Source organism: Lichtheimia ornata, assembly GCF_029851405.1.
Source record: "Lichtheimia ornata isolate CBS 291.66 chromosome Unknown scaffold00022, whole genome shotgun sequence".
Taxonomy (NCBI): domain Eukaryota; kingdom Fungi; phylum Mucoromycota; class Mucoromycetes; order Mucorales; family Lichtheimiaceae; genus Lichtheimia; species Lichtheimia ornata.
Window position 1 is genome coordinate 93,168 of NW_026695342.1, and position 27,215 is coordinate 120,382.

Here is a 27,215-nt window from a genome sequence, read left to right on the forward strand (position 1 = left end):
GCGGTGTCAGCTTGCTAACCCAAAAACAACCGCCTACACTTTATCTTCTATCTCATTGCACTTGCAGCTTGTAAACTTTTTCGATTAATGTCCTATGGTATAGTACATGTCAACCCAATTTTCATCACATAGGTTGATTATCTTTGAAACCGTTTACTCGATCAATACATATGCAATTATGATATGGGTGATTCATGATATGTACCTCCTCTTCATCCTCCTTTAACATTAGTTTTTGACAATGATGCATGCATACAACGTGCCCTGTGGCTCTTTCAGGAACTAACAAAAGCACGAAAAACTGCACATCTATAACGATTCCCTTTCATGTTGAATAATAAATCGTACAGAAACAAGGAGAGTGTAGCATTAAATGTGATTCCCAAGTGAAGAATCGAGTTCACAACAGTCGCTGCAGCTATTAGGCGGGAGGTGGTACGCATTTGGGGGTGGGGAAAGAGAATGAACGAGGTAGCGAATGAGAATAAGGAGGAAAATGCCCTTTAGCCCTCCCTCCCCTTTACCTCTGCTGTCTCAAAACCTATAGTCGTGTTATTCGGTCACTCCCTAGATCATAAAATTCACGCCTTCTTTATACTTTGGGCTACTCTGCAACAGCTAAAGCATCTCTCCTCCAAACACACACTCTTTTTCTTAGTGATTTCATCTTTTGAGTTTCTCTTTTTTTCCCTTTTCCTTATTACTGTACAAGTATCCCATGATCTAATATTCTTCCAACAATGCGGATAATACGATTCATCAACACGGTGCGCTTCTTTGTTTTCCTCGTTAGCGTTTGTGCGCTCGGCTGTCATGTTGTTCAGTGTGCTTTGCTAGGGATCTATCAAGATCAGGTACTACTATAATCATCATTGGATATTAAGCAGCTATAAACTGAATCATCAATGCATGATTTATAGGCAAAGATACCAAGTTGGATGGAAGCTGGGCATTGGCAGGTATGAATGAAAGGGTAACGAATACAAAGATGATGATAGCTAACGTTCATTTAGTATCTTTCATGGTACATTGTGTTGAGCCTGTCAACGATCAGCGGGGTTGCCATATGCGCACACGCCTTTTGCTTCAAACGATCGCATGTCGTACGTGGAGACCGATTCTTGAGCATCCTCAATGCCATTCCCTTGCTCATTTCCTTGTTGACGGCATTCTTCCTTGAAGATCCTGAGCCATGGGCTGCAGGCAGCGTCCATTTCACACGTTCTTCCACTGGATTTCTCGCTTCATGCTCTGTGTTTGACAGTAATGAGCAGCCGCTGTTATACCAAAGGTAAGATATGAAGCCACATTGGCAAGTAGAGTCGCGTTAAATAACGTATATGTTAGATGTATGTTGGCAGATGGTACATGGCTTGCGGCAGCAGTTGCATGTCTTCTTTGGCTACTTTTGGCGTGCCTGGCGATGTCTACAAGATCATCCTCTTCAGCCGTTGTGGCCATTGAACCCGCCAAGGAACCCAAATGGGGTCGCTATATTCCCGAACGACCAGCATCACTTCAATCTGTCAACTTGCAAATTGTTCCACCACCGCCACCACACCATTTGAGACATTCCGTCGTATACAACACCTACGTACCACGATCAGATGTATCATTTGACAGCCAAGCATCAACGGCTACCTACGATAACAAGCGAAGTTCTTGGTATTACAATGATGACTACTACTATACTCCATCATCACCACCCCCTGCTTCTGCACCACCCTTCATGAGCAGCTTTGATCATCGATACCCAACAACGCCATCTTATCACAAACCACCTGTTGTTCCTTTACTGCCCATGGTGCCACAAATGGATAGTATCGAATTGTTTGGAGGCACACCACCACCTGCTACGGCGTCTCCAATGGCAACAACAACCGTTGCTAGTGAAAAGGAATACGATCAATTCCACCACCACCACCACCACCACCATGGAATGTCTTCAATATCATCACCTCCCATTGAACGTGAATCCCAGCATGATTTGGTCATGTCTCCATTGGATTACAATAATAGTAGACATCAACATCCATATGATCGATCCTCCTTTGCAGCACAATCAATTTCATCCGCTGGTGCCGCTTACACGAGCAGCAAGGTGGAACTCGTTGAAGACCTTGTGCCATCATCTTCTCCAACCTATAACGATCATCAGCACTTTAACCATGAGCAACAGCATTACAACAATGACCCTCGTGATAATGATCCTTCTTCAATGATGAATTCCCTCCATGCTCCCTTTGTAGACCCTGCATCCCAACAGAAACCACAACAATACTAGCCTTGTATCTACACACAATCAATCCACATGCTTCGAATGATGGGGCAATTTAATTTTATCTTCTTTCTTCTCGTTTCTTCGTATTAATAAATAACAACACCAATGTGTCTTGGGGTATAAACAATTACTCGATTCATGACATGCTGCAGAAAAAAAGTTGACAAGGGGGGGGGTTGCAGGAGAGGAGGAGGATTTGAATCTGGCATCCGAAAGAAAAGGAAAAGGAGGTGTTCTTTGCTGCTGTGTTGTTGTTGATTGATTAGGACAAGCAGCTGCATTGCCCATCCATACAAAATCCTAGTAGGTTTGGTGACATTTCTTGACAATACGCATCGCAGCTTTCATGGTCATCGTCTTCGCATATATCCAAGCCGACATCATCCGTGCAGTAACAAGTACGATAGATGCAAATGCCATTATTGTCGCTATCCATCATTGAACATGCCGAGGAACACGCGGATGAATCACCTTGTATGTCGCACAGACCCGTGTCTTTTAATTCCAGTACAGCTGCTGCCATTGTAATGAGTGTGAAAAAGAACGTGAAGAGGATGTTGGCGTGAAACATTGGGTAAGGATGGGATAAAGAGTGTAAGAAGAAATACGGGGACAAAGAATTCGCACAAAGACACACGCACATATATATACCTTTTTTCATTATATCCATCAACACGCACTATGCTGCATGTGTCGCTGTTCCACACACATAATATACACACCCCACTCTCTCTCTCCGAAAAGTCACTTTACCCCCCTTGGAACGTTCCATGCTCCTTGCCACTCACACACTAATTGCTCAAGTTTGGATTCAGGCAACACGCAATTAACCTTTTAGTGTTGTGTCTTTTTCCCTTTATTCTGACATTTCTATGACAACTATCTTGTTATATTACTTGTTTTGGGTTGTTAATCGTCGGTACACATCTTGCAGCTCTTCATCAAGATTGATCCTGTTTTTCCTTACAGAAGCCGGGCACATGACATTATAACTTCGTACCTGTTGATTGACTTTTTCAAATAGCTTCTCAAAGTAGTCACCATGCTGCTGCTGCCAATCTCTAAATACCCGTGATGCCGTACTTGAAATACCACCACCGCCATCATCCATCATGCATAATTCCAAAGATCGTTCAAGAGATGTGCGTAATTGAGTGATCTCGGTATCTACTTCCTGCTGCATCATAATCCAAGGTGCTGCTGCTCCTTGACGTTGTACAATACGATTCAAGAAATACTCGGTACGATCGACAAATGGATTGCTCTCATGGATATCAACAGGGATCGGTTTTCCTCTTCCCGCCAAATTATCGAAATGACCCTTGGCTTTGGCTTCTCGTATCCGCTCTTCAGCCAATGACGCAATCTCTGCTATACTTCGAGGTCGTTCTTGTTCATGCTCTTCCTCCCTCTTCTCCTTTTCTTGCTTTGTTGATGGATACTTTCTCTCCATGGAATAATCAAATGCAGCATCTCGAGCACTCATAATCCGCTTTTGCTTCTTGGATCGAGCCAACTTGTCACGCAATACAGCCTTTTCACCAGAAGATGTCTCCTGCTTGTCATCGTCGTATAAACCTTGTACTTGAGATGGATGCACTTGTGGCTGTGGTAAATGCCTTCTTGCAGCTCCTTCCACTCGTAACGGCTTGTTGTATTTATCCATAATCATACGAAGCACCGAGTCTGCCACTGATTCATCGCCATCCCATGGCTTCTCTTGTTGCGATTGTTGCTGTTGTTGCTTCCGTTGTTGCTTCGTCAACTTGTTCAAGTGATCCTCGTCTGGATCAGGGTGGAAAATGTTGCGTGTGGCTAATGACCGAATCCCCAATCGACAGGTACAAGTGCGAGTGATCGTCGAACGATAGAGTGCCATGGATAGCAAGGTAAAGGTGCAAGAAGAGGTAAGAAAGGTGATGTGTTACTGAAAGATAAAGGATAACCAATCGAGTAGCTGCATTCGATATCGCATTGACAGGCCTTTACGTCCCGACATTGCCAATAAGAGCATCTCCCAGTCGACTATTAAGGTATCTTTGTAGGCGTCCTATAGGGCATTGTTATGGATCACCTGGTGCAAGGAAACTTCAAACTACAAGTGACTGAGGCAAAAAGGTATGTGTAAGAGCATCTCCAATGGTTGGGCCTATAGCCTAAATTGCCCCATATTCCCTCTGCCTAGCAACATTAGAGCTCTATGATACTACCGTTACTTGCTAGTTGATAGCCCATTCATGAAATAAATGATTCTGCTAGTTCTTTAAAGTATGCATGGAATTGAGTTACACGGTGATAATTGTTAAGGAGTCAACACAACATTGGGCTCAAAGGGTGGGTTGTTGCCAAGAAACAAAAGCGATTACGTTCACTGAAACGCTGTCCAGCATCATGTCATTTATACAATATTCCAGGGGTTCCTCAATACCTTTAATCGTATGACCTTCAACATTCCACTAATTAGACTACAGCTTAATATCCACAACAGCATTGTAATCATCGTATCCATGGTAACCAGCAGGAGCGTATTGGCATGATCAACGGACATCAGCAAGATTCCTAAAGCGGATGTGGGGAGAGGGTTGCAATGCACCACTGTTCAATTTGTTTCGCCAGCTTTTCTTTATTCTCAGTGTCCAATATACCTAACAATGTTGCCGATCGCTTCATACGAGAGCAGCAGCGATTCTGAGAGCGAGGATGACGTCCATGGATCACGGTAAATGCAACCTTGAAGGCGACATTGGAACGATCGATCAGCGCTAAGGATAGCTTACATTGTAGATCAACTGCTATGCCCACCCTACCGAGCTTCTTGTCCTCAAGTATAGTATCGAAGAGCTTGCACATGCAAGGATTTCATATACTGAATACGAGTTCTATACATCTGGTAGCGAGTAGCCCACGTGATGATCCAATCGAGCATCGAGGACGAGTAAGGAAGCAGCCACATATGGAAAACAGTTGGGCGACCTATGTCTACTTGGAAGGTATGTTCATCTATTGGGAATGTCTGGTACATGATAGGGGAAATAGGAGGGGGGGGAGATGTTTATCCATAAGCTGTGAGGAAAGGAGCAAAGTGCTTATTTGGAATTATAGTGCCAGTGAATGACGAGATCCAACGAATCATTGACCATATCACCCACTACGACAATGTCCATCCTATCATTGACGAGGAAGAAAAAAGGCTGCATATCAGCTTAAGCCGCTGTATCTATCTCAAGCATCATCAATTGGAGCCTTTTGTGCAATCAATACGAGACCACGTGAATAGCCCAAAGTAAGTGGAATGTGGATTGGTATATATATATATGGTCAAGTGCCGATCTATATGCTTAATACTTATACATCCCCCTCTTGTATCTAATCTTCACTAGCATGACATTAGCATTTGCCCTGATTTCAATTCTGACCAATGATGAGAGGACAAGATCATTTATCACAGCCGAAGTGGGAGCAGGTTATGATAAGGTGAGTAAAATGGCGCCCGCCACATGCAAGCGGCGATAGAATCCACAACCCAATGTGCAGGGTCTCATTTTTAAAATAACCATTGGTTGTACCAGCTCATTGACATCCTCGGATATGTGGACTCGGTCATGAACATCTTCCGGCAACCCGTATTCTACAAGGTATTACGCGATAGTGTATTGGGGGGAGAGGAGGTTCATGGGGGGTGGGGTTTGTATGTATGCATGCAGGAACTGATTGGCAATGCAATGTTAGCCCCCACGTTTCCATGCAAGTATTGCTTGGGCACTAAAACCTGAGCCATTGGAAAAAGCGATCGGAACAATCCCGGAAGATTTTGTAGATGATTTAACCGAGATTACGTTTACAATAGCGAGCATGGTTGTAAAAATGGGCAATCGCATTGTTCGAATTCCACTCAACAAAGATGTTTGACCTTTTTTTGTTCATTCAACGTTGCATTACCTTTTTTATCACATGTGGAATGTTATGCTGGGAACGAAAGGCTATTTCTCTCTTCATCGCTCTCTCACTCTTTTTCTTGTGTGAGCGGCTAGCTGAATGAAAATAGATAGGATCGGATTGAGCCACCCGTCAAATGATGCTTCGGATCTTGGCTTGTATACACAAATACATACATTACGTCTTTGATGCAAATGTGACTGATTGCAGATGGCGTGTAATGCATCATCATTATCCCAGGTACACATACACACACACACATAAACATATATAGCGTGAATGGCAGGAGCAACAATGTTTTAAGGGGGGTTAATGAGCGGTGGGATATTAGTTACTTTTAAATGCCAGCTTTCTGAAACTGATGAAACAGAATAAATGATCGTCATCCACCGCAGAATGATGAAGCGTGTCTTTATTTCATGTACAGCAATAATAACAATCGGGAAGACATCTTGCAGCGGATGTTGCCAAGTAGGGCAAATGATCCAAAACGACAAACAAGACCAAAAATAGCTGTGCAATTGTTACACAAACTGCTGCTGGGTGGCAATTCATTTTTTGTGTGTCCCAAGGAGCCAGTCCAAAAGGTACCTAATTTCTTATAGCGAATTACAGCCCCGTTTCAGCACTTGCTTCTCGGTTCTAGTCCTTTTTTTGCTATTCCCTTTCTTTTCCGTACTTGTCGGTAGCCCTTCTCTTTCCTCTCATTGCCCTTGCAATGTCGAATCCACATCGCAGTAGCTCGGGCTATGGATTCCCTCCTACTCGAGGCTACTCCAATGACCCACGCATGTCGCAACAACAACAACACGATCCGCGTATGTCCCGTCAAAGCAGCTATCAGCAGCAGCAATACTATCAACCTCAAATGCGCCAGTCTGGTTATTATTCAATGACTCCTGGTAACAATACACCACCTCGACCACCAGCACATCGTCAACATCATACACCATCACCCCAATATCAACAGCAACAATACCGTGCTATGGAAGAATCTCGTCGATCCTATGATCAACACCATCAACATCATCAACATCGATCACAACAACAACATCGGATACCTCCAGGGCAAGGACAACATGGTAGACCTATGCATGGACAACGACCACCACAAGCACAATACAATGCAGGCAACAACATGGCATATCGTCAAGGTAGCGTGAGCCGCTCCAGATCACTTTCTCGTCCCGAACGCCAACGACCACGCCAAGGCATGTTAAATCGTACACCATCTCAGCACCGTGCTGCTGCAGGCGTACATCTTGCTCCTGGTGCTGCTAATCCACAAGCTGCACGTCAACCAATGTCTCCAGCTCAGCTGCAGCAACAAAAGTTACAACAACAACGTGCTGCTGGTTTGACAGCAGGTGGTATGGGTGCTGCTGCTGCTGCTGCTAGTGGTAGTGCCATGCATATGCAATCACAACAACCACCTCTTCCACCACCCAAAGATGATGATGAAGAAGAAGATAAACCTCCTGTACGAACTACCCTTTGGGGATGGGTTGCTTTCCTTGTCACTTGCTGCTATCCACCAGTATTCATTCGTGTCGTCTTTCGTAAAGAAAATGCTCTCATGCAACAAGCTTGGCGTGAAAAGGTAACATGGCAAATCTCCTACTTTTCATTCCTTCATTTATTAATCACTTTGATATAGGTTGCTCTTTTCTACATTATCTTGATTCTATGCGGTGCCCTCACATATATCACCGTTGGCTTGGCAAAGACGCTTTGTCCAGACTCTGTACAAGGTTTCCCTTACTCGGCAGATGTGGATGGTGAACGTCTACCTGTTTATCGTGAAAATCCTCGTGTCTTTGGTGATATCTACGACATGGACAAGTTGAAGGATTTCTTTTCAAGCAAAGGTCTCAATTTGACAAATGACTATCAAAACATGGATATCGGTGGTATGTTTGATGGTGACACCAAAGGCGCATGCACCACGTTTGATCAAGGAAGTGTCAAAACCCTTAGCAATTGCAAAGTGGATAGTCCTTATGGTAAGCTCGCATACAAACAACATGCTTGAATCCTATAACTGATAAACGATTCTATTAGGTGGATCCATTAGCAATGACGATGGCAGCTGTTTATCACTTGCAGAATTGGAATCCTTCACCTCAAAGATCGGATCGGTAGCTTTTGACTGGATTGACTTGCGACCCGGTGGTGCTGATGATTTAGGTGCCACTGACTTGGTGGTGGTCGGCGATAGTGGTAAGTTTTTTCCCGCCTCCTTTTTCATGTTTGCCCCCGATTGTTATCATGAATGCACACACACATACACAATGCATGCCTATGTCTGACAACATCAATATTTATATGCAGTGCTCAACCTTACCAACTACATTGGTGCCAACCAAAAGTTTTTCGGCGACACAGTGGATACGGCTTTACTCAACACGCGTGGCAATGATGCATCGTACGCTGTTTTGGCAAGCGCTGGCAAAAAGACACGAGATTGCCTTATTGCACGCTATCGAGCTGGCATGATGGAAACTGAAACGGGTGGATGTATTGCCAACAACATTGTTATGAACATCATGTTTGCAGTCATCATTGCTATTATTGTGGTGCGTTATTCAATGGCATTGCTATTCCAATGGGTGATTGCTAAGCGGCTCGTGAAACCTGGTGGTCGATCCAATTGGCTCGCTTGGCGTTCTATCAAAGGAGGCAACGATGACCCTGCCAACCATATCCCAGGTCCCTATAACAACTATGGCCCTATGAATATGGCTGCACGTGGTTCTTCATCTTCGGTTAGCTCAGGCACAGTTTCTTCTCGAGGAGGTGCTGCAAGTAGCGGGAGCGAACAAAACTCTGCCGTTGAAATTAGCGGCACCCAGTCCGATATCGTGTCCACTGAATTGTACACCATCATGTTAGTCACCTGCTATTCGGAAGGCGAAGATGGTTTACGCACCACAATGGATAGCTTGGCTGAAACTACCTATTCCAAAAAACACAAGGTAACTAAAAAGGATAATAATAGCATATGCAATGTCTCATTCTTTTTTTATTTGGTAGTGCTTTTTTATCATTTGTGATGGCATGATCACGGGTGCTGGTGAAAGCAAATCGACTCCTGATATTGTCGTAAGCATGATGGATCTCGACCCTACTATGAGCAACCCCAAAAAATGTACCTACCTTGCTATTGCCGATGGTGAAAAACAGCTCAACATGGCCAAAGTGGTATGTGTCGCGGTCTTTGTCTTCCGAGAAACAACCTTGTGTCTTAACCTTATAGCACCATGTACATAGTATGCAGGTCATTACAAGGGCACACCTTGTGTCACCATTGTAAAGTGTGGTACAGAGGAAGAGGAACAATCTAGTCCTAAACCCGGCAACCGAGGTAAACGTGACTCGCAGGTAAATATATGCAACAAGGCGTGCGCGCAATGACGATCATCTGTGCGAGGGCGTACACAAAAGCATTCATCCATCTAATCTGTACGACATTACTATTGCATTGCAGCTTATTCTCATGTCATTTTTTCAACGCGTCTTGTTCAATGATCGACTTTCGGAGCTCGATTATGAGATATTCTGGAAAACTACTTGGTTGATGAAGGGAGTGACTCCTGACAAGTTCGAATTGGTACTCATGGTATGTGCGCAACGACATCACATAATGTGCTTTTGCATTAATGCATAATGTATGCATAGGTGGATGCTGATACAAAAGTATTGCCGGATGCATTAACCTACATGGTTGCAGCAATGGCCAATGACATCACCATTATGGGTCTTTGTGGCGAAACTCGTATTGCAAACAAACGTGCATCATGTAAGTTCCTATTTATTGAATGCATTTATAGATCCATGCTAACGACGCTTATCTTCAGGGGTAACGGCTATCCAGGTGTTTGAATACTACATTTCCCATCACTATGCCAAAGCATTCGAATCTCTCTTTGGTATCGTCACATGTCTTCCAGGCTGTTTCAGTATGTTCCGCGTCAAGGCTCCTAAGAATGGCGCGTGGGTTCCATTGCTTGCCAATCCTGATATTATCCTCGAATACAATCAAAACGTCGTCAACACCCTTCACGAGAAGAACTTGTTGTTGCTTGGCGAAGATCGTTTCTTATCCACGCTCATGTTACGCACTTTCCCCAAGCGCCAAATGATGTTTGTTCCCCAAGCTCGTTGTCGAACCATTGTGCCTGACGAATTCAAGGTGTTGTTATCGCAACGTCGTCGATGGATTAATTCAACGGTCCACAACCTTATGGAATTGATTCTCGTATCGGACTTGTGTGGTATTGCATGCTTGTCAATGCAATTCTCCGTCTTTGTCGATTTGGTTGCTGCACTTGTACTTCCCGCTGCTATTTGTTTGACGATTTACTTGATCATCAGCTCTGCTATTTCATCCAATCCTCAATGGCAATCTCTCGCTCTTTTGATCGCTATTTTGTTCTTGCCCGGTATCCTTATTGGTATCACGACGTTCAAGCTTGTTTATATTTGTTGGATGATTAGTAAGTTTCTTTATTCTGGTATCAGCAAAGCACAACGTGGACAAGATGACTTACATGATTCGCATAGTTTACATCATTGCATTACCGATTTGGAACTTTGTTTTGCCCCTGTACTCATTCTGGCACTTTGACGATTTCTCATGGGGTGCTACTCGTATGGTAGCTGGTGAAAAGAAGGATAAGGGCCATGGTGATAGTGAAGGTCGATTTGACTCTTCTCGCTTGGTGATGAAGAAATGGGAAGATTGGGAAGCTGAACGTACAGGTCAACGTATCACTCGAAACCGATTTACATTGAAAACACCATTGGATCCTCCTCCAGCATTTGACGGCAAATCTTCAGTGACACCTGTAACACCAACATTTGGCAGCATTTTCAATGACCGCAAAATGTTCAATTCATCCACATCACTTGCAAGCATGAGTGGCATGGCAACGCCTACACGTACACCTACTCCTCCTCTTCCACCACCACCACCACCACCACCACCATCGTCAGGACGATAAATCTATTAATCCTTTTTCTCCTTTTCTTCCCTTCCCCATTTGTGCACAAATCATCTCACTGAAACATACTTTCATTTTTTCTCTCTGTTCTCACCATTCACACACTCACACCTTATCTTTTTTCCCGCCATACCCACATGGGAACCCTTATCATTAGAACACTTGTAAGATAAAACGTAATTTCAACCAAAAGTATAGCTGACTGATAGATGATTTGTGGGGGGATACAAAATGTCAAATTACTCCTAATTGGAGGCCCAAGCGCAGACGCACGTGTCGACGGGGGTCTTGGCAATTCACGCATGAAAGCTGTTTGTACTCCCATTTGTTTATTCTAGTTTAACACACAAACGTCCTCTCACACACACACGCTTATCCTTTTTTTCTTCTTTTTATCCCCATCTTTTTATGACGCACTCGGCCACACGCCTTATCGCACTACGCTCGTTGTTCTTATCTATAGTCTCACTGGCGACCCATATCCACGGCTATCCAACGACACCTCCCTCCATTGCTGAAGTGTCCACCGAAGCACCCAATGTCGATTACGGATCGCCAGAATTCTATGAACGCGTGGTCGCCATTAGCGTGCTGGTAGTGCTTGGTGGTGTCTTTGCTGGTACTTTTTGTTGCTACTCGAATGAAGAGATATGTATATGTGAATTTGACATGTTGTTGTATCGTATGCAGGACTCACCCTTGGGTTGATGGGTCTGGATGAAACCAACTTGCATGTCCTGATTGCTTCGGGTACACCGGCTGAAAGAAAGAATGCTGAAAAGGTGCTCGCGTTACTGGATCGAGGCAAGCATTGGGTCCTGGTGACCTTGTTGCTATCCAACGTCGTCGTGAACGAAACATTGCCCATTATCTTGGATGGTGTCCTTGGTGGAGGATGGAAAGCCATTGTCATATCAACAGCTCTCATTGTTATTTTCGGCGAGTAAGGGGCTCTTCTTTATTACAAGCATTTGAAATAAGATCAAGACTACTAACCCAACACCCTTATTACTCCTTTTTCCTCTGCCGCAGGGTCATTCCTCAATGTAAGCATTGTACAGCAGCAAAAAGTGATAGGATGAACTATGCTAACAACTTACCTACCATCCAGCCATTTGTGTTCGTTATGGTTTGGCCATTGGAGCAAAAACCGCCCCCATGGTCTTGGTGCTCATGTATATCATGTATCCTGTCGCTTATCCCACCGCTCTTTTGTTGGATTACTTTCTTGGTGAATCCCATGGCACAGTATATAAGAAAGCTGGCAAGTTGGATCATTATCTACACACACCCCCTATTTTGATAATAATGCATGTTAATACGTTCTAGGCCTCAAAACGCTGGTATCGCTTCATCAAGCTGTCAACCCATCCGATGTGGAAGCCCTTACTCCAGATGAAGTAACGATTATTGGCGCTGTACTTGATTTGCGTTCAAAAAGTGTATCCCAGGTGATGACACCAATTGCAAACGTGTTTACACTTTCTACGGATGATACCCTGGATGAGGCGTTGGTGGATATGGTATAACCAAGAATCATGGTGCTATGCTTAAAAGTGGTGTTTACTAAGCACCTTTTAGATTTTGTATGCTGGCTATTCTCGAATACCTGTACACCATCCCAATGACAAGAACAACTTTGTTGGCATGCTCTTGACAAAACGACTCATCACCTATGATCCTGAAGACGCCTTGCCAGTGTCTCACCTTCAAGTCAGCACTCTTCCTGAAACTGGGCCTGATACCAGCTGCCTTGATATTCTCAATTTCTTCCAAGAAGGAAAAAGTAAGTCTTTTACAAATGCGTGTGCATGTAAGATAGCTAACTAATCGTGTGATTAGGCCATATGGCACTTGTTTCAAATGATCCTGGAGGAACAAGCGGTGCATTGGGAGTAATTACATTAGAGGATGTCATTGAAGAGCTCATTGGCGAGGTAACCATGGGATCAATAACATCATGTGGTAGTAGATGTATGCTCATTGGTTGTTTTGCTATGTAGGAAATCATTGATGAAACGGATGTATATGTGGATGGTAAGTAAACCTATTATTGTGTGTGACATGGAAACTTATTGCCAGGATAGTTCGCAACAAGATTCGTGTTGTACGCAAACAAGTACCCAACAGCAAGAGATCAGCACGACTTCATGCAAGGTTACAAGCACGAAAACGAGGCTCTGCGCCCGCCACACCCAAAGAAGGTCTCAAGAGATCAGAGTCAACCCAATCCATGTCACAATCCACAAGGTTCACAGAGCCGTATCAAAAGAATTATGGATCCATTATCACGAGTGGTAGATTATCCACTTCACCCAATACTGCTCATGAGACAACATCCATTGAGCATCCACCTTCGCACCCACACCATCATCATCAAGGCTAGCATAGGATGATTTCTTCTCCCTTGGGTATAAAAATTGTCGAATGTTTTAATAATGAAGCCAAATACAATGCAATTATTGATTATCCTTGGTCTATCTGTTATACAAGCTTCTAAGCACTGAGCGATTCTTCTAATCAAACATCGTGCCTTGTTAGCATCCATCCCATTCGTTTACATATGACCTTTTGTTTGTCGTTTTCGCTTGAAATCGTCAACGGATGCCGTTGGTCTTTCAAAGATTTCAGCTGACTTTGACTCGACTAGGGTATTGTCGATGCTGCTTGTAATTGATCATACTTCCGCTTCATAACTTGCTTGGGCAGCCATGTTGATTGCTATCATACTCCGCAAATTGTCATATTCATGCTATTGTTGTGTGTCGATGGCTTGTCGGAGTGCTTCACAGAGATGTTGCTCGTTGCCAAGGATACAGCTATAACGATCCGCATGTATTATGCACCAACAAAAGGGTCCCAAATTTCCCATCAAATTGAAATTGCTGCTTGCCTACAAATGTACAAGGCATCCTTTTAATTACATGCAATGATAGATTACACCTACCACAAAGGGTCCCTCAAGGAACACAGCCAAATGTCATTAGGCACCAATGAGCACATGATAAAGGAATGAAGTGAGCTACATAGATGGATGCATTATCATGAGTACCCTCATTTTGGGGATCACATAAAGGTTATCTTTGAGATTTACCAAAGGCCATTGATGATGGTATACATACAAGTAGAAAGAAAGGGTGTATGATAGCGCTGGTGCAAACAGCCTTGTTTATATGTGAGTGGGCGTAAGAATTGTTGTCATGATGGATTGAATTGATAAAGTGGTCAAGGATCTTGGAGTATCGAGTCGAAGTGATGGAAAATCAACAACTGATATACACAAATCCACCTGCGGCTTACAAGGTGGGTTGTTTTGTAGGTGACTCAAGTATGTCCCATTCTCGTACTTGAGGGTATGTGGCCTGTTGGCTATATGACATCGCTTCCTGGACGTGGAGAGAGTGGTGGAGTGGGCTTAAAGCTGGCATTGAAAAGAGCAACAGGAAAGTGGCTTTGGTTGTCTGGGAGGTTGAAGGGCATCATAGGAGGAGCCTTAAAGCGGGAGAGGGATAATTCCGCCAGCTGTATCTTCCACACACACACCCTTTATTGCTCCCTGTCCAATGCCCACCACGCAATTCTCATGTAATGTCCTTGTATTTATTTCGAGAAAACGAATGCTCTTTGACTGACCCATCGCACAGACCGATCGCAAAAGGAGTTGACTGTATGGTCTGGTTATCCCGAGTACAAGCCCATCAAGGGATTTGAAAAGTAAGGAGACTCTCGATTGAAAAAGTGTACGCGTGTGTACATAGACACATGTCTTGACAAAGTAAACGTTCTTGACACATGTTGTAGACCTGAAACTACCACCAAGAAGTTCCAATACAGCAAATACGGTGATGCATATGCTTATGCTACCAGCGAAAGGTAAAACGTCAAATGGATATCAATCAAGGGGGTTTTTACTTATTCCCAACAAGTGTCAAGGTCTTCGATGCTTCATCCTTAGCTCAGCGTTGCGAGATTAAACGACCCAACGTTGTCGATCTATGGTTCTCTCCACAAGGCAGTTATCTTGCTACCTGGGAACGTCCAAGTAAGTAATGGGATCTTTATGCTTGAATGCGTGTGATCTTAATACGGATGCAATCATAGCCAAGCGTGAAGATGGCTCGGGCAGCTTGAATCTCAACATTTGGGATACCAAGACAGCTGAACTTATTGCATCCTTCTCTCAAAAGCAATTGAACAGCTGGTAAGTGTGATGGGAAATGGATCAAAAAGCAATGGATCAAGGATGTTAATGGGCGTATTAGGAACTTCCAATGGACTGACGATGAAAAGTATTGTGCTCGTATGGTCACTGGTGAGGTCCAATTCTGGGAGAGCAAAAACTGTGGCAAGTCTGTGTGGGCAAGACTCAAGCTTGAAGGCATTGCTCAATTCTCTTTGAGTCCCGGCAAGGCTCCAGCAGTGGCAGTATTTATTCCTGAACGCAAGGTGAGATTTATAGCTATGATACGGAATACCTCGTTTACTTATCACACATACACACACACCATGTATAGGGTGCACCTGCTATTGTACGCATGTACAGCATCCCCAACTTCAATCAAGCCCTTTCCAACAAGACTTTTTACAAGGCCGATCAAGTCCAATTGTTCTGGAATGATTTGGGAACCAATTTACTTGTATTGACTCAGACGGATGTGGATAAGACTGGCAAATCGTACTATGGAGGTGGGTTGTTTATTATGTCACACATGTCTTGGTATTGGTGTATTCATGTTTGGCACCTTTGAAATCCTTTAGAAACCAATCTTTACTATTTGTCAGTGGCAGGCAATTTTGACTGCAGAGTGCCTCTCGGTAAGATCATCATTGGCCTTATAGCTATCGCATATAGCTCATCATTGTGGATCGATTATAGACAAAGAGGGTGCCGTTCATGATGTTCATTGGAGCCCCAACTCAAAGGAATTTGCTGTTGTTTATGGATGTGAGTTACCAAGGGAACAGGAGGTCTCATAAAGGATGAATGACTGATCAACATGGGTATGCCATTTATAGCTATGCCTGCCAAGGCCACTTTGTTCGATCATCGCGCCAACTCGATCTTTTCCTTCGGCATTGAACCCCGCAACTTTGTACGATTCAATCCTCAAGGCACGATTATTGCAATTGCTGGTTTTGGCAACTTGAACGGCACCATTGACTTGTGGGATCGTAAGACTTTACGCAAGGTGAACACTTTCCAAGCACCCAATGCCTCTCATTGCGAATGGTCACCCTGTGGTCGATACATCATGACAGCTACCTTGACACCTCGTCTACGTGTTGATAACGGTTTCAAAATGTGGCATCACAGTGGTAGCTTGATTTATGAGGAGAGCGTGGATGAACTTTTCCAAGTGGGATGGCGCCCTGAACCAGCATCAGCGTATCCTGCTATGCGTGGCCTTTCTCCACCTCCCAAGCCCATCAAGATCTCCGCTGGTAAGACTCCTGCTGCTTCATCTCCCAAGCCTGCTGGCGCATACCGTCCTCCTCATCTTCGTGGCAACAATGCACCAGCAGCTACATTGTCTCAGGTATGTATTGGATAACAAGGCTTCTATATTTTGTGAATTTTGGGATTTAACGGGTATCTTGTTATATAGCGAGAAGCTGCATTAAGTGGACGTGGCCCCGCTCTTACTATGCAACGAGGTATGTACATTGTGGAATAGAAAAAGTACAATATTAACACTATTTCTTAAACAGGCAAGAACAATAACAATGCCAAAAAGAATGGCAATGGTGCATTGGCCTCCAAAGGTATTTACAATTTATTGAGTGCAAAGGTGATTGTGGGATAATGGCTGATGATGATCTACCATTAGCTGCAGCTACTCCATTGACACCAGAAGAGAAGGCAAAGAAGATTAGAAACTTGGAAAAGAAGCTACGTCAAATTGCTGATATTCGAGATAAGCAAAGCCGAGGTGAAAAGATCGACGCTGCACAGGTAATAAGAGAGACTCATCGTCATCATTATGCGCCCTGGATTTCATTTCATTGACTCATTCCCTTTTAGCAACAAAAACTGAGCACTGAAGCAAACGTCATGCGTGAACTTGCATCCCTTCGCGAATAAACAAGACACCCATTCAATGCTAGATTTATTTATCATCATGTTGCATTATGAAAAAGACGAAAAAAAATATTACTCTTGTGTCATCATTGTATTCCCTTTTCATTCGTGTTGTTTCGTGAATCGACTGCGCCAAATCGGTGGTGATAACTCTTGACATTTTTCTATCTCTCTCTTCCACTTTTTGATATCATGTCATCCCAAGACGACGTTGCCGCTCCTTCTGTTATCGCTGCAACTCTCATGGACACACCCAACGATGCAGCATTGGACTCATTGCAACAGCAGCCTTCACCAACACTTGACGATAATGTCGCTTTGACTGGAAACGACAACCACTCCATAGACCTTGCTGACGACACTGACGACGATGTTGTTTTGGATTTGACTCAAGATGCAACAGAAAATGACCGTGGCAATGGGAGCGACAATGGGGAGCCAACCAGCCGTGGTAGTAGTGAATCCGATTCTGAAGCCCTGGAGTTTCTTCGAGAGGCAGGACTATCCGAAGAAGATCTACATTCGCTTGGCATTGATCTTGAAGAGATTCGAGCACAACGGCAATTGGAGAAGCAAGCACAAAGAGACCTTGAATACGCACGACATGTGCAAGAACAGCTTGACGCTGAAGCTAGGCAGGGTTCCCAATCATCATCATCATCATCGATACCACCACCACCACCATCACAGTACCCTCCACCTGCATCTATTCAAACACCAATATCAGCTGTAGCAGCATCTTCATCATCATCACCAGCTTCAACAACAACAATGACTCCATCAACAACAATGACTCCACCGATAACAATGACACCTTCTCCTCAAATACCAGTTTCTTTTGCTCAGCGTCATCAGCCTTTTCCACCTTCTCCTTTCAACCCAATACCTTCTTATATTCATCCTCCTCCACCATCTATGCCCGATCACCATCATCTTCCACAAGTCAAACGTATCAAATCAGAACACCCACCATCAGCTATTGAATTGATGCGTCAGCAGCTAAGGAATAGTGGAATTGGTTCATCATCTTCTGCGTCATCATCATCCTCTTCCAGAGATACGAAAAGTAAATCTATTATGGTATTGGATGAAGATGATGATGTGATTGATCTTACCAATGATGATCCAGGTGTTGGTTCCTCCTCTCAAGCGAGTGCATGGCCTCCCAATCGATTTGGTGTGGGTTCCTCTTCTTCGATGGCCTCATCTTCTTCCTCTACCATCTTCTCCAAGCAATTCAGTAGCGATGATGATGAGGATGATCTTTCTTATTACTCCCGTTCATACATCGACATGATCAACCAAACTCTCAATTCAGCCTATCTTGGATCCTCTTCCTCTTTTCGACCGTTTTATGCCAGCAGCGTCGCTACCAATCGATCCAACTTTGAAGCTCGTTACAATTTGCCATACAATCGCTATGCTGCTGAGTACGTACGACCTTTGAACGATGAACAAACGGAGCAAGAGCTACGACAATTGCTGGAGAGCATTCAAGATCATGAGGAGAACACTACCCCTGAAGATCGTGTGGGCACACCTGAAAGGCTTGCTGTCAACTTGATGGAGCATCAAAAGGTTGGCTTACGCTGGATGACTCGTCAGGAAGAAAGTGTCAACAAGGGTGGCATGTTATCAGATGATATGGGTCTTGGCAAGGTAAGAGAAAAGAATGAATACATCGACACACAATGACATTAACATGTTTGTTACACGAATCATAGACGGTACAAGCGATGGCGCTCATTGTTTCCAGGCCATGTGAAAATGCTACTCCTGTTACAAGAATCGCTTCCATCATGAAAAAGAGACGCACTGACAAGTCTCAAATGATCAAAGTCAAGGCTACGCTGGTGGTGTGCCCCGTCTCGTTGATTGCCCAATGGGAACGTGAACTCGTTGTTAAGACACGACCTTCTCTCAAGGTGTATGTTCATCATGGCGCAAATCGTACTATTGACGAGAGGAAGTTTATGGATTATGATGTGGTCGTTACGGCATACACTACAGTGGCAAATGAAGTACAAGAGCTTGAAGAACGCTGTGGTCCTTTGTCACGTGTACAATGGCATCGTATCTTCTTGGATGAGGCCCATCAAATCAAGAACAGGCGTACTCGTATGGCTGAAGGCTGTTGTCGTTTGGAATCGGATTATCGTTGGTGTCTCACAGCTACTCCCATCCAGAACAAGATTGAAGAATTGTAAGTATTAAACAGGGATGAAAGCTATCTAAAGAGAAAAATTCTAACTTTGACGTAGATACTCGATCATCAAGTTCTTGCGTATCAGACCTTATTGTGAATGGAAAGAGTTTGCGGAGGAAATTGATCGTCCAATGCGAAAAGGAAAGCACAAGCATGTAAGTAAACAAGGCAACCCGTACAATGAACGATTCATTGTTAACCTTTGTTCATCTATAGGCATTGCAAAAGACACAAGTATTACTCAAAGGTAATTCATTATCTCAATTCCCCCAAAGAGGATATGTATTCATTCATGTCGTGTATAGCTATCTCCCTTCGACGATCCAAAAAGGCCAAGATTGATGGCAAACCAATCCTTAACTTGCCAGAGAGGAATGTTCATTTCACGCATATCGACTTTTCACCTGATGAGCGCCAATTTTACGAGTTCGTCAACGCCAATGCTCAGGCCCGTTTCAACAAATTTGTGGAAGCTGGTACTGTAATGAAGAACTACTCCTCGGTAAGATATTCCTTGTCACCTCTTATGCTTTATTGGCTCTTATTAAATAATATGATTGATTTAGGTTCTTGTTCTTCTACTACGTTTACGACAAGCATGCCTACATCCAAGCTTGACGATGATGGAGGCGCCTAACATTGATTCTGCTGCGAGCGAGGAAGAGCGCACCGAAGTTGTCAAAGCAATGGACGATCAAGTAATCCAACGATTGTTGCAGAGCGATGATTTGAAGGAAATCGAGGTACGTTGAATAATAAGAATACGAGTGTAGGATCACAATGAAACTCATTTCGTGATCATTTTAGTGTCCTATTTGTATGGATATGGCTGATCAGGCACAAATTATTTCTCAATGTGGTCACATCCTTTGTCGTGAATGTCTTACAAGTACGTATCATTCATTTCCTTATTGTATCAGAAGAAAGAGCTTACGTTGTCATCTAGATTATATCACTACCGGCGATGCATCAGATAAACGCTGTCCTCAATGCCGTGGTCCATTGAAGACTGAAAAGGTGGTTCCTGTCGAATTGTTTCTTCAAGTGCACGCACCAGATCAATATCGAGAAGCCATGGAAGATTTGTCTGCTGCAAAGGAGAAAGAGGAAGAGGAGGCGGCCAAGAACAAAGATAAGGTCTTTCATTCAAGCGCCAAGATCGACAAGATGCTTGAAATTCTGCATGAAACACGACGAGAAACCAAAAACCAGGATAAGACTATCATCTTTTCTCAGTTCACTAGCATGGTAAGTCACTTGTTTCCTCTTGATGATATGATCGTTATCTAAGTTCTTTCATCTTAGTTGGATCTCCTCGAACGGCCGCTTCGTGAAAATGAGTTCAAGTATGTACGTTTCGATGGTACTATGAGTGTTGCCAATCGTGACAAGGCGCTTGGTATCTTCTTCCAAGACCCAAGATGTACAGTGCTGCTTGTTTCTACTAAATGTGGCTCTCTCGGTTTGAACGTAAGTATGCTTTTGTCTACAATTCAAACATCATGCTGACAAAAGCTCTATGTATCATTTTTAGTTGACCGTTGCCAATCGTGTTATTGTAAGTATTAGAAATGGATGCTTTGGAATGATTTGGAATTGACGCTAATATTTGCGACTAGCTGATGGATATTTGGTGGAACCCTGCATTGGAGAACCAGGCTATTGATCGTGTACACCGCATTGGACAAAAGAAGACTGTAGATGTGCACCGTATCTTTATCAATAACACAGTAGAAGATCGTATCCTTGAACTTCAGAGGAAGAAACAGGTATTTTATTATCCCACACACATGCAACAAACGATAGTAGCTCTGACATGTAATATCATCTAGGCAATCGCCGATGGTGCACTTGGCGAAGGTTCAGCCCAAAAGATTGGCCGACTCGGTTTCCAAGAGCTGCTCCACTTATTCCGTGGCACTGGTCTTCCTGATTACGGTGGCAATAATGATGACGACGACGATGCGTAAACTTGCACACACACCCACCCCATTCGATTTTATAACCTCTCATCACTTCAAATTATGCTACAGCCCTTGTGTATGTATATACCTTTATAAAATGACATATATTGCTCTTTATCTTTTCCTTAACCTTCTATATGATGTGGGCATTGTGATTTGTTTACATACATGTGGGTAATTCATAAAATTTATTGGCATTTTGTCTCTACAATTGATGCACCATGTTCCTCGTATTCTTGTCTAGGTAAAAGAAAGGGACATCAGTAAAAGCAAAGTGGCAAAAAGAATCAAGGTGCTGCTGCTAACTTACTTTGAAATCCAAAGTTGATGGAAGGTACCCAAAGATGCAAGAATAGAGCCACCAAGCCAGCTGCTGCATTTGCGCTCTGTTTGGTTGCCAACTGCGTGGATCTTGACTTTGCTCTAAAAGGGTCACAGGTTCATCAATTCAAATCCACACGAATCTCGTCTTGTTGTACCCTACTTACTCCTGGGGCCAACATAGGTAACTCGTAGTTCAATCTTTCATTGAAACCAGGGAACAATGAATTTCCACCCGTGACGACAATGTTGTTGAATAGTAAAGGTCGAAGATCAATATCGCAATTGTTGATACTGCTAAATATCAGATGATGCATGCCAAGGCTGGAATCGATTTGTTGTTGAGTAATTCCTGGTACGGGCTAAAAACCATTCACGTGAGTCTTTGTTTGCAGCACGATCCCCCATTTTACCATGATTACCTTGCGTAAGAACTGCTGTGGTTGGAAAAGTGATTCAGGGATCTTGTATCTTTCTACCCCAAACATGTTGTTGTATCCGTCTGGGAATTCAAAAGGCTTTTGTGGGCGAGACCCCATGATGCTATGCGAAGATCAATATCATACATTGATATGAACGCGCCCCTTGTTCCCTTCCACCCTATCCTTACCCCTCATCATAGGTGACTTCGGATACTTGGCAAACCGATTCCTTGAATTCATGGATCACTCGCTAGAAATAGATAGCGTCAATCATCGCATGGCCACTAATAGGTATGTAAAAGCACGTACTCGCACTTGATAGTCGTGGAAGCTGGAGTCTGTATCAGGGCGTACACGTTTCTCAACTTGAGGTGGTTGGCCTTGTTCTACCGGCTTTTTACTGGTGATCTCGTATTGAGGTGTGATATCAACGTTCAAATCGGTTTTGAGCATGTCGAGGAGTTGTTCGGAAACCAGGTTACCAGCAATAGGTTGACGCAAGATACCCTTTTTGAGAACATAGCCATCGTAAACAGGTACAGCACTTGTCATGCCACCTCCAGAATCAAGTACAAGTGCTGTGGCGCGTCCAACAGAAAAGCTAATCATACACAATATAAGCAAACTTGCCATCATCATCTCTCCTTTTTGTCGCATCTCCAAACACACGTACGCTGTCATGACGGCATCCTTGGCAAGATAAAATGCAGGAAATTCAAACTTTTCAAAGGCCAATTCCATCATCTTTTCTCTGTTTTCCACTGTATTCCATGCTGGCTCGGTGCAGAGTAATGGGTGCTCTGAAGGGTTGACTCGTAACATGTCACGGAAGGTTGTGTTCCAAATCTGCTCAACAGCATCCCAATCCGATACTATATCACTTACTATAAGTACCTTGTTCTTTTAGTCAATAAACGTGCGTCCTTTACCAATGCCATCCGTCATGGGATTCCGGATCTCCATGTTCTTTCGCCAGCTGTTGATCTTGTTGTCGCCAATGTAGTATTGGTTTTTGCGTGCTGCATCTGTCGTGGTTGACGCTTCACCCATGGTCACATCGCCATCGCCAGAAGTTGTATTGTCGTTTGCTGAAGATTCTTCTTTCACGAAACCATACGAAGTTGGGAACATGACTCTGGGTGTATCTTCACCGGCGTAGCCAGCGCGTGTCGATGAGGTGCCCATGTCAAACACAAGCGCATTGACCTCGTCTGTAGGATATACAAAGTATAATCAATAAAGAGTGTTGTTTGTATAAAGCGTATAGTAGAGTACCTCCACCATAGGTGACCATAGTTGCTGTAAATGTGGGAGTGGGTGTGAAAGGGAAGAAGTGTCCTCTTTTTCTTTTTTGGCTCAGAATTGTATTGGCATTCAGCAACACGGAGCCCGTCAATTCGCGTGTCTCCTTCCTTTGCTCTGAATTTCAAAAGCATCAGAAATTTCATAGAGAAGAATGATGATCCATAACAATCAAGGGCATCTTTATAATTAATTTACGGTGATAACATCTATATATCGGATGATGATTCAGTAGATTGTACAGTTGCAGGGAGAGAGCGTCGATGTCCATTTTGCTGCTGCTGCTGTTGCTGTCCAATGCTATTTTTCCTTTCACTCTTTGCCGTGCTGGTGGTGCTCGGCACTCCCAGGTCATTGGCATGTGTGATGGCAAGATTCAAGCGCTATGAATGGTAACTTTTATGAGCATAATTACTTTGATAGGCACTACACGTTCATGCACGCGACTTACGATAGCTAATTGATACTCCAATACGTATCCAGATATACTTAAAGCTTGCTGCCACATGGCAAGTGCAACGGATCTCTTGTCTTCCATGCTCCAACTAGCAACACCCGCTTCCCTATAATAAATGTCAATGACCTTTCTTCCATGCATATACCTTTGCTGAAAATGTATCATACCAGTATGTGAAGGGAACAATCCATTTGGCACCAACAATCCTTGATCTATTATCAATGATCCAATTCAAATGCACAATAGCATCGTGACTTCGACCCATGGCATTCAGGATTGAGATCTTGATCAGCAGCAGGGTGCCACGCTCACAATAGTAATCAGGTGGATCAACGTTGGGCGCGATTTCTGTGGTCCTTATTTGATACTCCTGCCGCTCTCGCTCATAAATCAATGATAATGCTTCGTCCACCTTTTCCATGCACTCTGATAAGCATTCGTGCGACATGCATGCGAGTGAGTTCCATAACAATAACACTTCCAATGCTGGTAGACTTAGATCCAAGTCTTGGTATCCGCTGTTTTCATAAAACGAGACACGTTCGATCACGAGTTGGTCCAGCTGAGTTGGGTTCTTGTTTTTCTTTGCCAATTGAGATGCTTCAGCAAAAGCAAGAACAGCCCCACTACGATCACCCGCCATCTCCATACATGCCGCATAGAAGAATTTGACAAAGGATGGTCGACTGTGCGATGATGTTAATTGATCAAGGTGCTCCGCAGCTGCTTTCCAATTGAGTTGCATGGCATGGTTGAAAGCTGTTTCATATCCTGTCAACGTAGTCATGGGTGCTTCAGCCCAATCGCCTTGGCTTACTCGACGTGCATATTCAAAAGATTGCGTAGAAAGCGAGATGCTTCGTGATAATCGTGACACACGACCAGCAAAGTAGAGAAAGAAGGCTGAATTCGGATACGTCTTTTGTGCGTCCATTAAACAATCCACTGCTGGTTGCATGAGCTCCGAATTCAATATCAATGGTGCGTGCGAAGTAAGGAGAACATAGTACGTCAAGAGCCTGTATGCGTCATTAATATTCCACTTTTGTTGAAGCAAAGGACACATACATCATAGAGGCTAATGGCGACCGAATAGTCTTGCTTTCCAAGCATAGCTTCAATAGAGCAAATCCAAGATTACGATCCGCATGCCATCCAAAAGCTGATATCACTTTGAGGATCTTAGGTGGTAAAGACGAAAGCACAAGATGCACCGATCCAATTCTGGAAAGATAATGTTAATTCAATAGATACGTATACCAAGATCATAACCAAAGCTTACCCAAATTGTACGGCAGCAATCGTGTTCGCATCCATATGTTGGTAGAAATCCTGGCCCATGCGCTTGTATTCTTGCCACACCAAGCTGTAGCTGCTATAGGCTGCATGCACCATGGTCATTCAGCATGTCCCATCGCTCTATCCCATGCCTTCTTTACCTCTTCGTAAATTTAATCCCATCTTCAGGTAACCTAGCACTGTTTCTTGCGAAAGCCAAACAAGGCTCATCAATAGCCCGCATTCAGCTTTAATGACATGTGCACGTAGAGCCCCGTTTGCCATGAATCCAGATTGCTCCTTAAGTTCCTCTTGATTCAATGGTCGCGTGTTGGTTGGTAAGCCTGTTGTATTCTTTCCAAGCAAGTTGGTGAAAATCTGGGACACTGTATCCTTCAAAGGTTTCTTGGCTTGTGCAGCTTCCACTTGGGCATTCGCGAATTCATATGTCTCGCTCAGCTCATCAATCGCTCTATCAGCATCAAATGGTGTCGACGACTATGAAGAAAATGGGATCGATTCAATATCATCTTATCGTGAAGAAGCCATGTATATATACTTACAATGATCGCTATTGAAAACCATCCAGCGTATGAATAAAGATACATTTGATGTCAATAACCTTTTCGATATTCCATCATCTCTATGTACCTCGGATAAATGCCATGGCTCCCTTGCCTAATGAGTAGAGTGGATCACTACAATACATAGGGTGTGTCAACATGATTTGAGTATCCCTTTTGAGCATTACTTACTCTCGCGCTCTGGATTCGAATATTGACTTTGCAACCGAGAATCGATTGTTGAACAAAGCATCCATGCCTTCCATCATGGCTTGATCTATGATGTGTATGTGCATAAGCATTGCTGCATTACTCACATCAATGGTTTTTGTATTACCTGCAACTTCCTGCTCTCTTGGCAAAAGGGTGTTGGTTCTTGCTTGTATACGAGGTGTGGATCGAGATGCTGATGGCGGAGAGGGTAATGGTTTGGTTGCCATGGGTTCTGGTGCAGGTGGTTTGTCGGGAAGGCGATCGTTGTCATGTGAGTTTGTCGTTGCTGATGATACAACCTTTGGCTCCACGTTGTTGCTATTGTTGTCTTTGGATCCATTTTCATCCTCGACACCTTCGTTGTTATCAGTAATGATTGTATCATCTTCTTGGACTTTTACAACTGCTGCTGTAGTCGTTGCTGGCAATGAGGATTCACTATTGGCAGTATGAGGTGGAGACGGCGGTGGTTCGGCTGTATCTGCTGGCATAAAAAACGTTGAATTGTCATTATGCATGGCCAAGTCAGTTGTCGCGGCAAGACTTACTTGTCAACTCATTGCTATTGCTTTGCAATGCATCAGCAGCATTTTGTTCTTGTTCGCTCATAGGTGTGTGTAAGATAGAGAGAGAGAGAGAGAGAGAGAGAGGAAGAGTGAGAGCGTACGTGCGCTGCTGCAACTGAAACAAAGAAAAAGAGAGACGACCCGCACAAGCAAAAGAAAAGCGTGAGAGTTAACACCAGCGCTTTTTGTCACGTGGATAATACTAGGTCATACAACATCGGCATGATTTCAACATGTTGAGCCCAAATGTCGGTGATTGCATAGGTGACATCTAACAGCATGAACACCAAATGATCACACTACTAGCAATTGTCATAATACATCTCGACGAGAAGCCCCGATTGTCTCCCTCACTCGTATACTTTTGATTCCTCGCTGAATGACTTAACACATCAGTACTGCTTATGGAGTAAAATAGTCTTACAATTAAAGGTTGCACATTTACACAATCACATTACTATCACGTAGTAGTGTTCATCCTTGCAAGAAGCTGCAACACTTCGCCATCCTTACTTACAATAAAAGACTACCTTAGTGATAAGAGTAATAAGCTGTCCTGGAACAATGTTCACGGGAGGGAATATATCAGCTCAAGGCTATTTCATAAACTGCCAGCTAATACCC

The 27,215-nt window shown here is 43.6% G+C and overlaps 9 protein-coding genes across 9 annotated transcripts; 6 read left to right on the top strand and 3 right to left on the bottom strand.

Moving 5' to 3' along the window:
* Positions 1-740: 740 nt before the first annotated feature.
* Positions 741-2,284, top strand: O0I10_005459 (uncharacterized protein; the record flags this gene model as incomplete). The annotated part of the gene is made up of 4 exons (XM_058485501.1): positions 741-854; positions 921-959; positions 1,014-1,291; positions 1,348-2,284. 4 exons carry the CDS (start codon positions 741-743, stop codon positions 2,282-2,284), a joined length of 1,368 nt encoding a protein of 455 aa, XP_058343648.1.
* An 889-nt stretch (positions 2,285-3,173) lies between these two features.
* On the bottom strand, positions 3,174-4,160 carry O0I10_005460 (uncharacterized protein; the record flags this gene model as incomplete). The annotated part of the gene is made up of 1 exon (XM_058485502.1): positions 3,174-4,160. One exon carries the CDS (start codon positions 4,158-4,160, stop codon positions 3,174-3,176), a length of 987 nt encoding a protein of 328 aa, XP_058343649.1.
* Positions 4,161-4,932: 772 nt separating this feature from the next.
* O0I10_005461 (uncharacterized protein) lies at positions 4,933-6,190 on the top strand (the record flags this gene model as incomplete). The annotated part of the gene is made up of 7 exons (XM_058485503.1): positions 4,933-5,000; positions 5,066-5,106; positions 5,176-5,271; positions 5,384-5,564; positions 5,662-5,755; positions 5,851-5,916; positions 6,011-6,190. The coding sequence occupies 7 exons, from the start codon at positions 4,933-4,935 to the stop codon at positions 6,188-6,190; spliced, it is 726 nt and encodes a 241-aa protein (XP_058343650.1).
* Positions 6,191-6,935: 745 nt separating this feature from the next.
* O0I10_005462 (uncharacterized protein) lies at positions 6,936-11,220 on the top strand (the record flags this gene model as incomplete). Its single annotated transcript, XM_058485504.1, has 10 exons — positions 6,936-7,817; positions 7,875-8,220; positions 8,279-8,437; positions 8,549-9,192; positions 9,251-9,418; positions 9,488-9,598; positions 9,705-9,836; positions 9,896-10,016; positions 10,075-10,713; positions 10,781-11,220. The coding sequence occupies 10 exons, from the start codon at positions 6,936-6,938 to the stop codon at positions 11,218-11,220; spliced, it is 3,642 nt and encodes a 1,213-aa protein (XP_058343651.1).
* Positions 11,221-11,628: 408 nt separating this feature from the next.
* Positions 11,629-13,606, top strand: O0I10_005463 (uncharacterized protein; the record flags this gene model as incomplete). Its single annotated transcript, XM_058485505.1, has 9 exons — positions 11,629-11,839; positions 11,911-12,163; positions 12,253-12,266; positions 12,332-12,484; positions 12,550-12,743; positions 12,802-13,006; positions 13,063-13,157; positions 13,224-13,257; positions 13,308-13,606. The coding sequence occupies 9 exons, from the start codon at positions 11,629-11,631 to the stop codon at positions 13,604-13,606; spliced, it is 1,458 nt and encodes a 485-aa protein (XP_058343652.1).
* A 1,177-nt stretch (positions 13,607-14,783) lies between these two features.
* Positions 14,784-17,302, top strand: O0I10_005464 (uncharacterized protein; the record flags this gene model as incomplete). The annotated part of the gene is made up of 14 exons (XM_058485506.1): positions 14,784-14,805; positions 14,865-14,934; positions 15,022-15,093; positions 15,147-15,262; positions 15,322-15,421; positions 15,483-15,666; positions 15,735-15,906; positions 15,979-16,035; positions 16,097-16,165; positions 16,237-16,757; positions 16,827-16,875; positions 16,930-16,983; positions 17,049-17,173; positions 17,243-17,302. 14 exons carry the CDS (start codon positions 14,784-14,786, stop codon positions 17,300-17,302), a joined length of 1,671 nt encoding a protein of 556 aa, XP_058343653.1.
* Positions 17,303-17,491: 189 nt separating this feature from the next.
* On the top strand, positions 17,492-21,475 carry O0I10_005465 (uncharacterized protein; the record flags this gene model as incomplete). The annotated part of the gene is made up of 12 exons (XM_058485507.1): positions 17,492-18,958; positions 19,024-19,502; positions 19,561-19,660; positions 19,722-19,752; positions 19,811-20,007; positions 20,072-20,248; positions 20,313-20,394; positions 20,452-20,753; positions 20,811-20,975; positions 21,040-21,063; positions 21,125-21,274; positions 21,338-21,475. The coding sequence occupies 12 exons, from the start codon at positions 17,492-17,494 to the stop codon at positions 21,473-21,475; spliced, it is 3,312 nt and encodes a 1,103-aa protein (XP_058343654.1).
* Positions 21,476-21,657: 182 nt separating this feature from the next.
* O0I10_005466 (uncharacterized protein) lies at positions 21,658-23,506 on the bottom strand (the record flags this gene model as incomplete). The annotated part of the gene is made up of 9 exons (XM_058485508.1): positions 21,658-21,709; positions 21,780-21,892; positions 21,958-22,152; positions 22,213-22,333; positions 22,401-22,462; positions 22,522-22,813; positions 22,886-23,084; positions 23,142-23,423; positions 23,488-23,506. 9 exons carry the CDS (start codon positions 23,504-23,506, stop codon positions 21,658-21,660), a joined length of 1,335 nt encoding a protein of 444 aa, XP_058343655.1.
* A 217-nt stretch (positions 23,507-23,723) lies between these two features.
* On the bottom strand, positions 23,724-26,634 carry O0I10_005467 (uncharacterized protein; the record flags this gene model as incomplete). Its single annotated transcript, XM_058485509.1, has 11 exons — positions 23,724-23,897; positions 23,966-24,077; positions 24,139-24,990; positions 25,040-25,195; positions 25,254-25,353; positions 25,411-25,747; positions 25,813-25,820; positions 25,901-25,947; positions 26,005-26,089; positions 26,150-26,509; positions 26,574-26,634. 11 exons carry the CDS (start codon positions 26,632-26,634, stop codon positions 23,724-23,726), a joined length of 2,292 nt encoding a protein of 763 aa, XP_058343656.1.
* Positions 26,635-27,215: the final 581 nt, after the last annotated feature.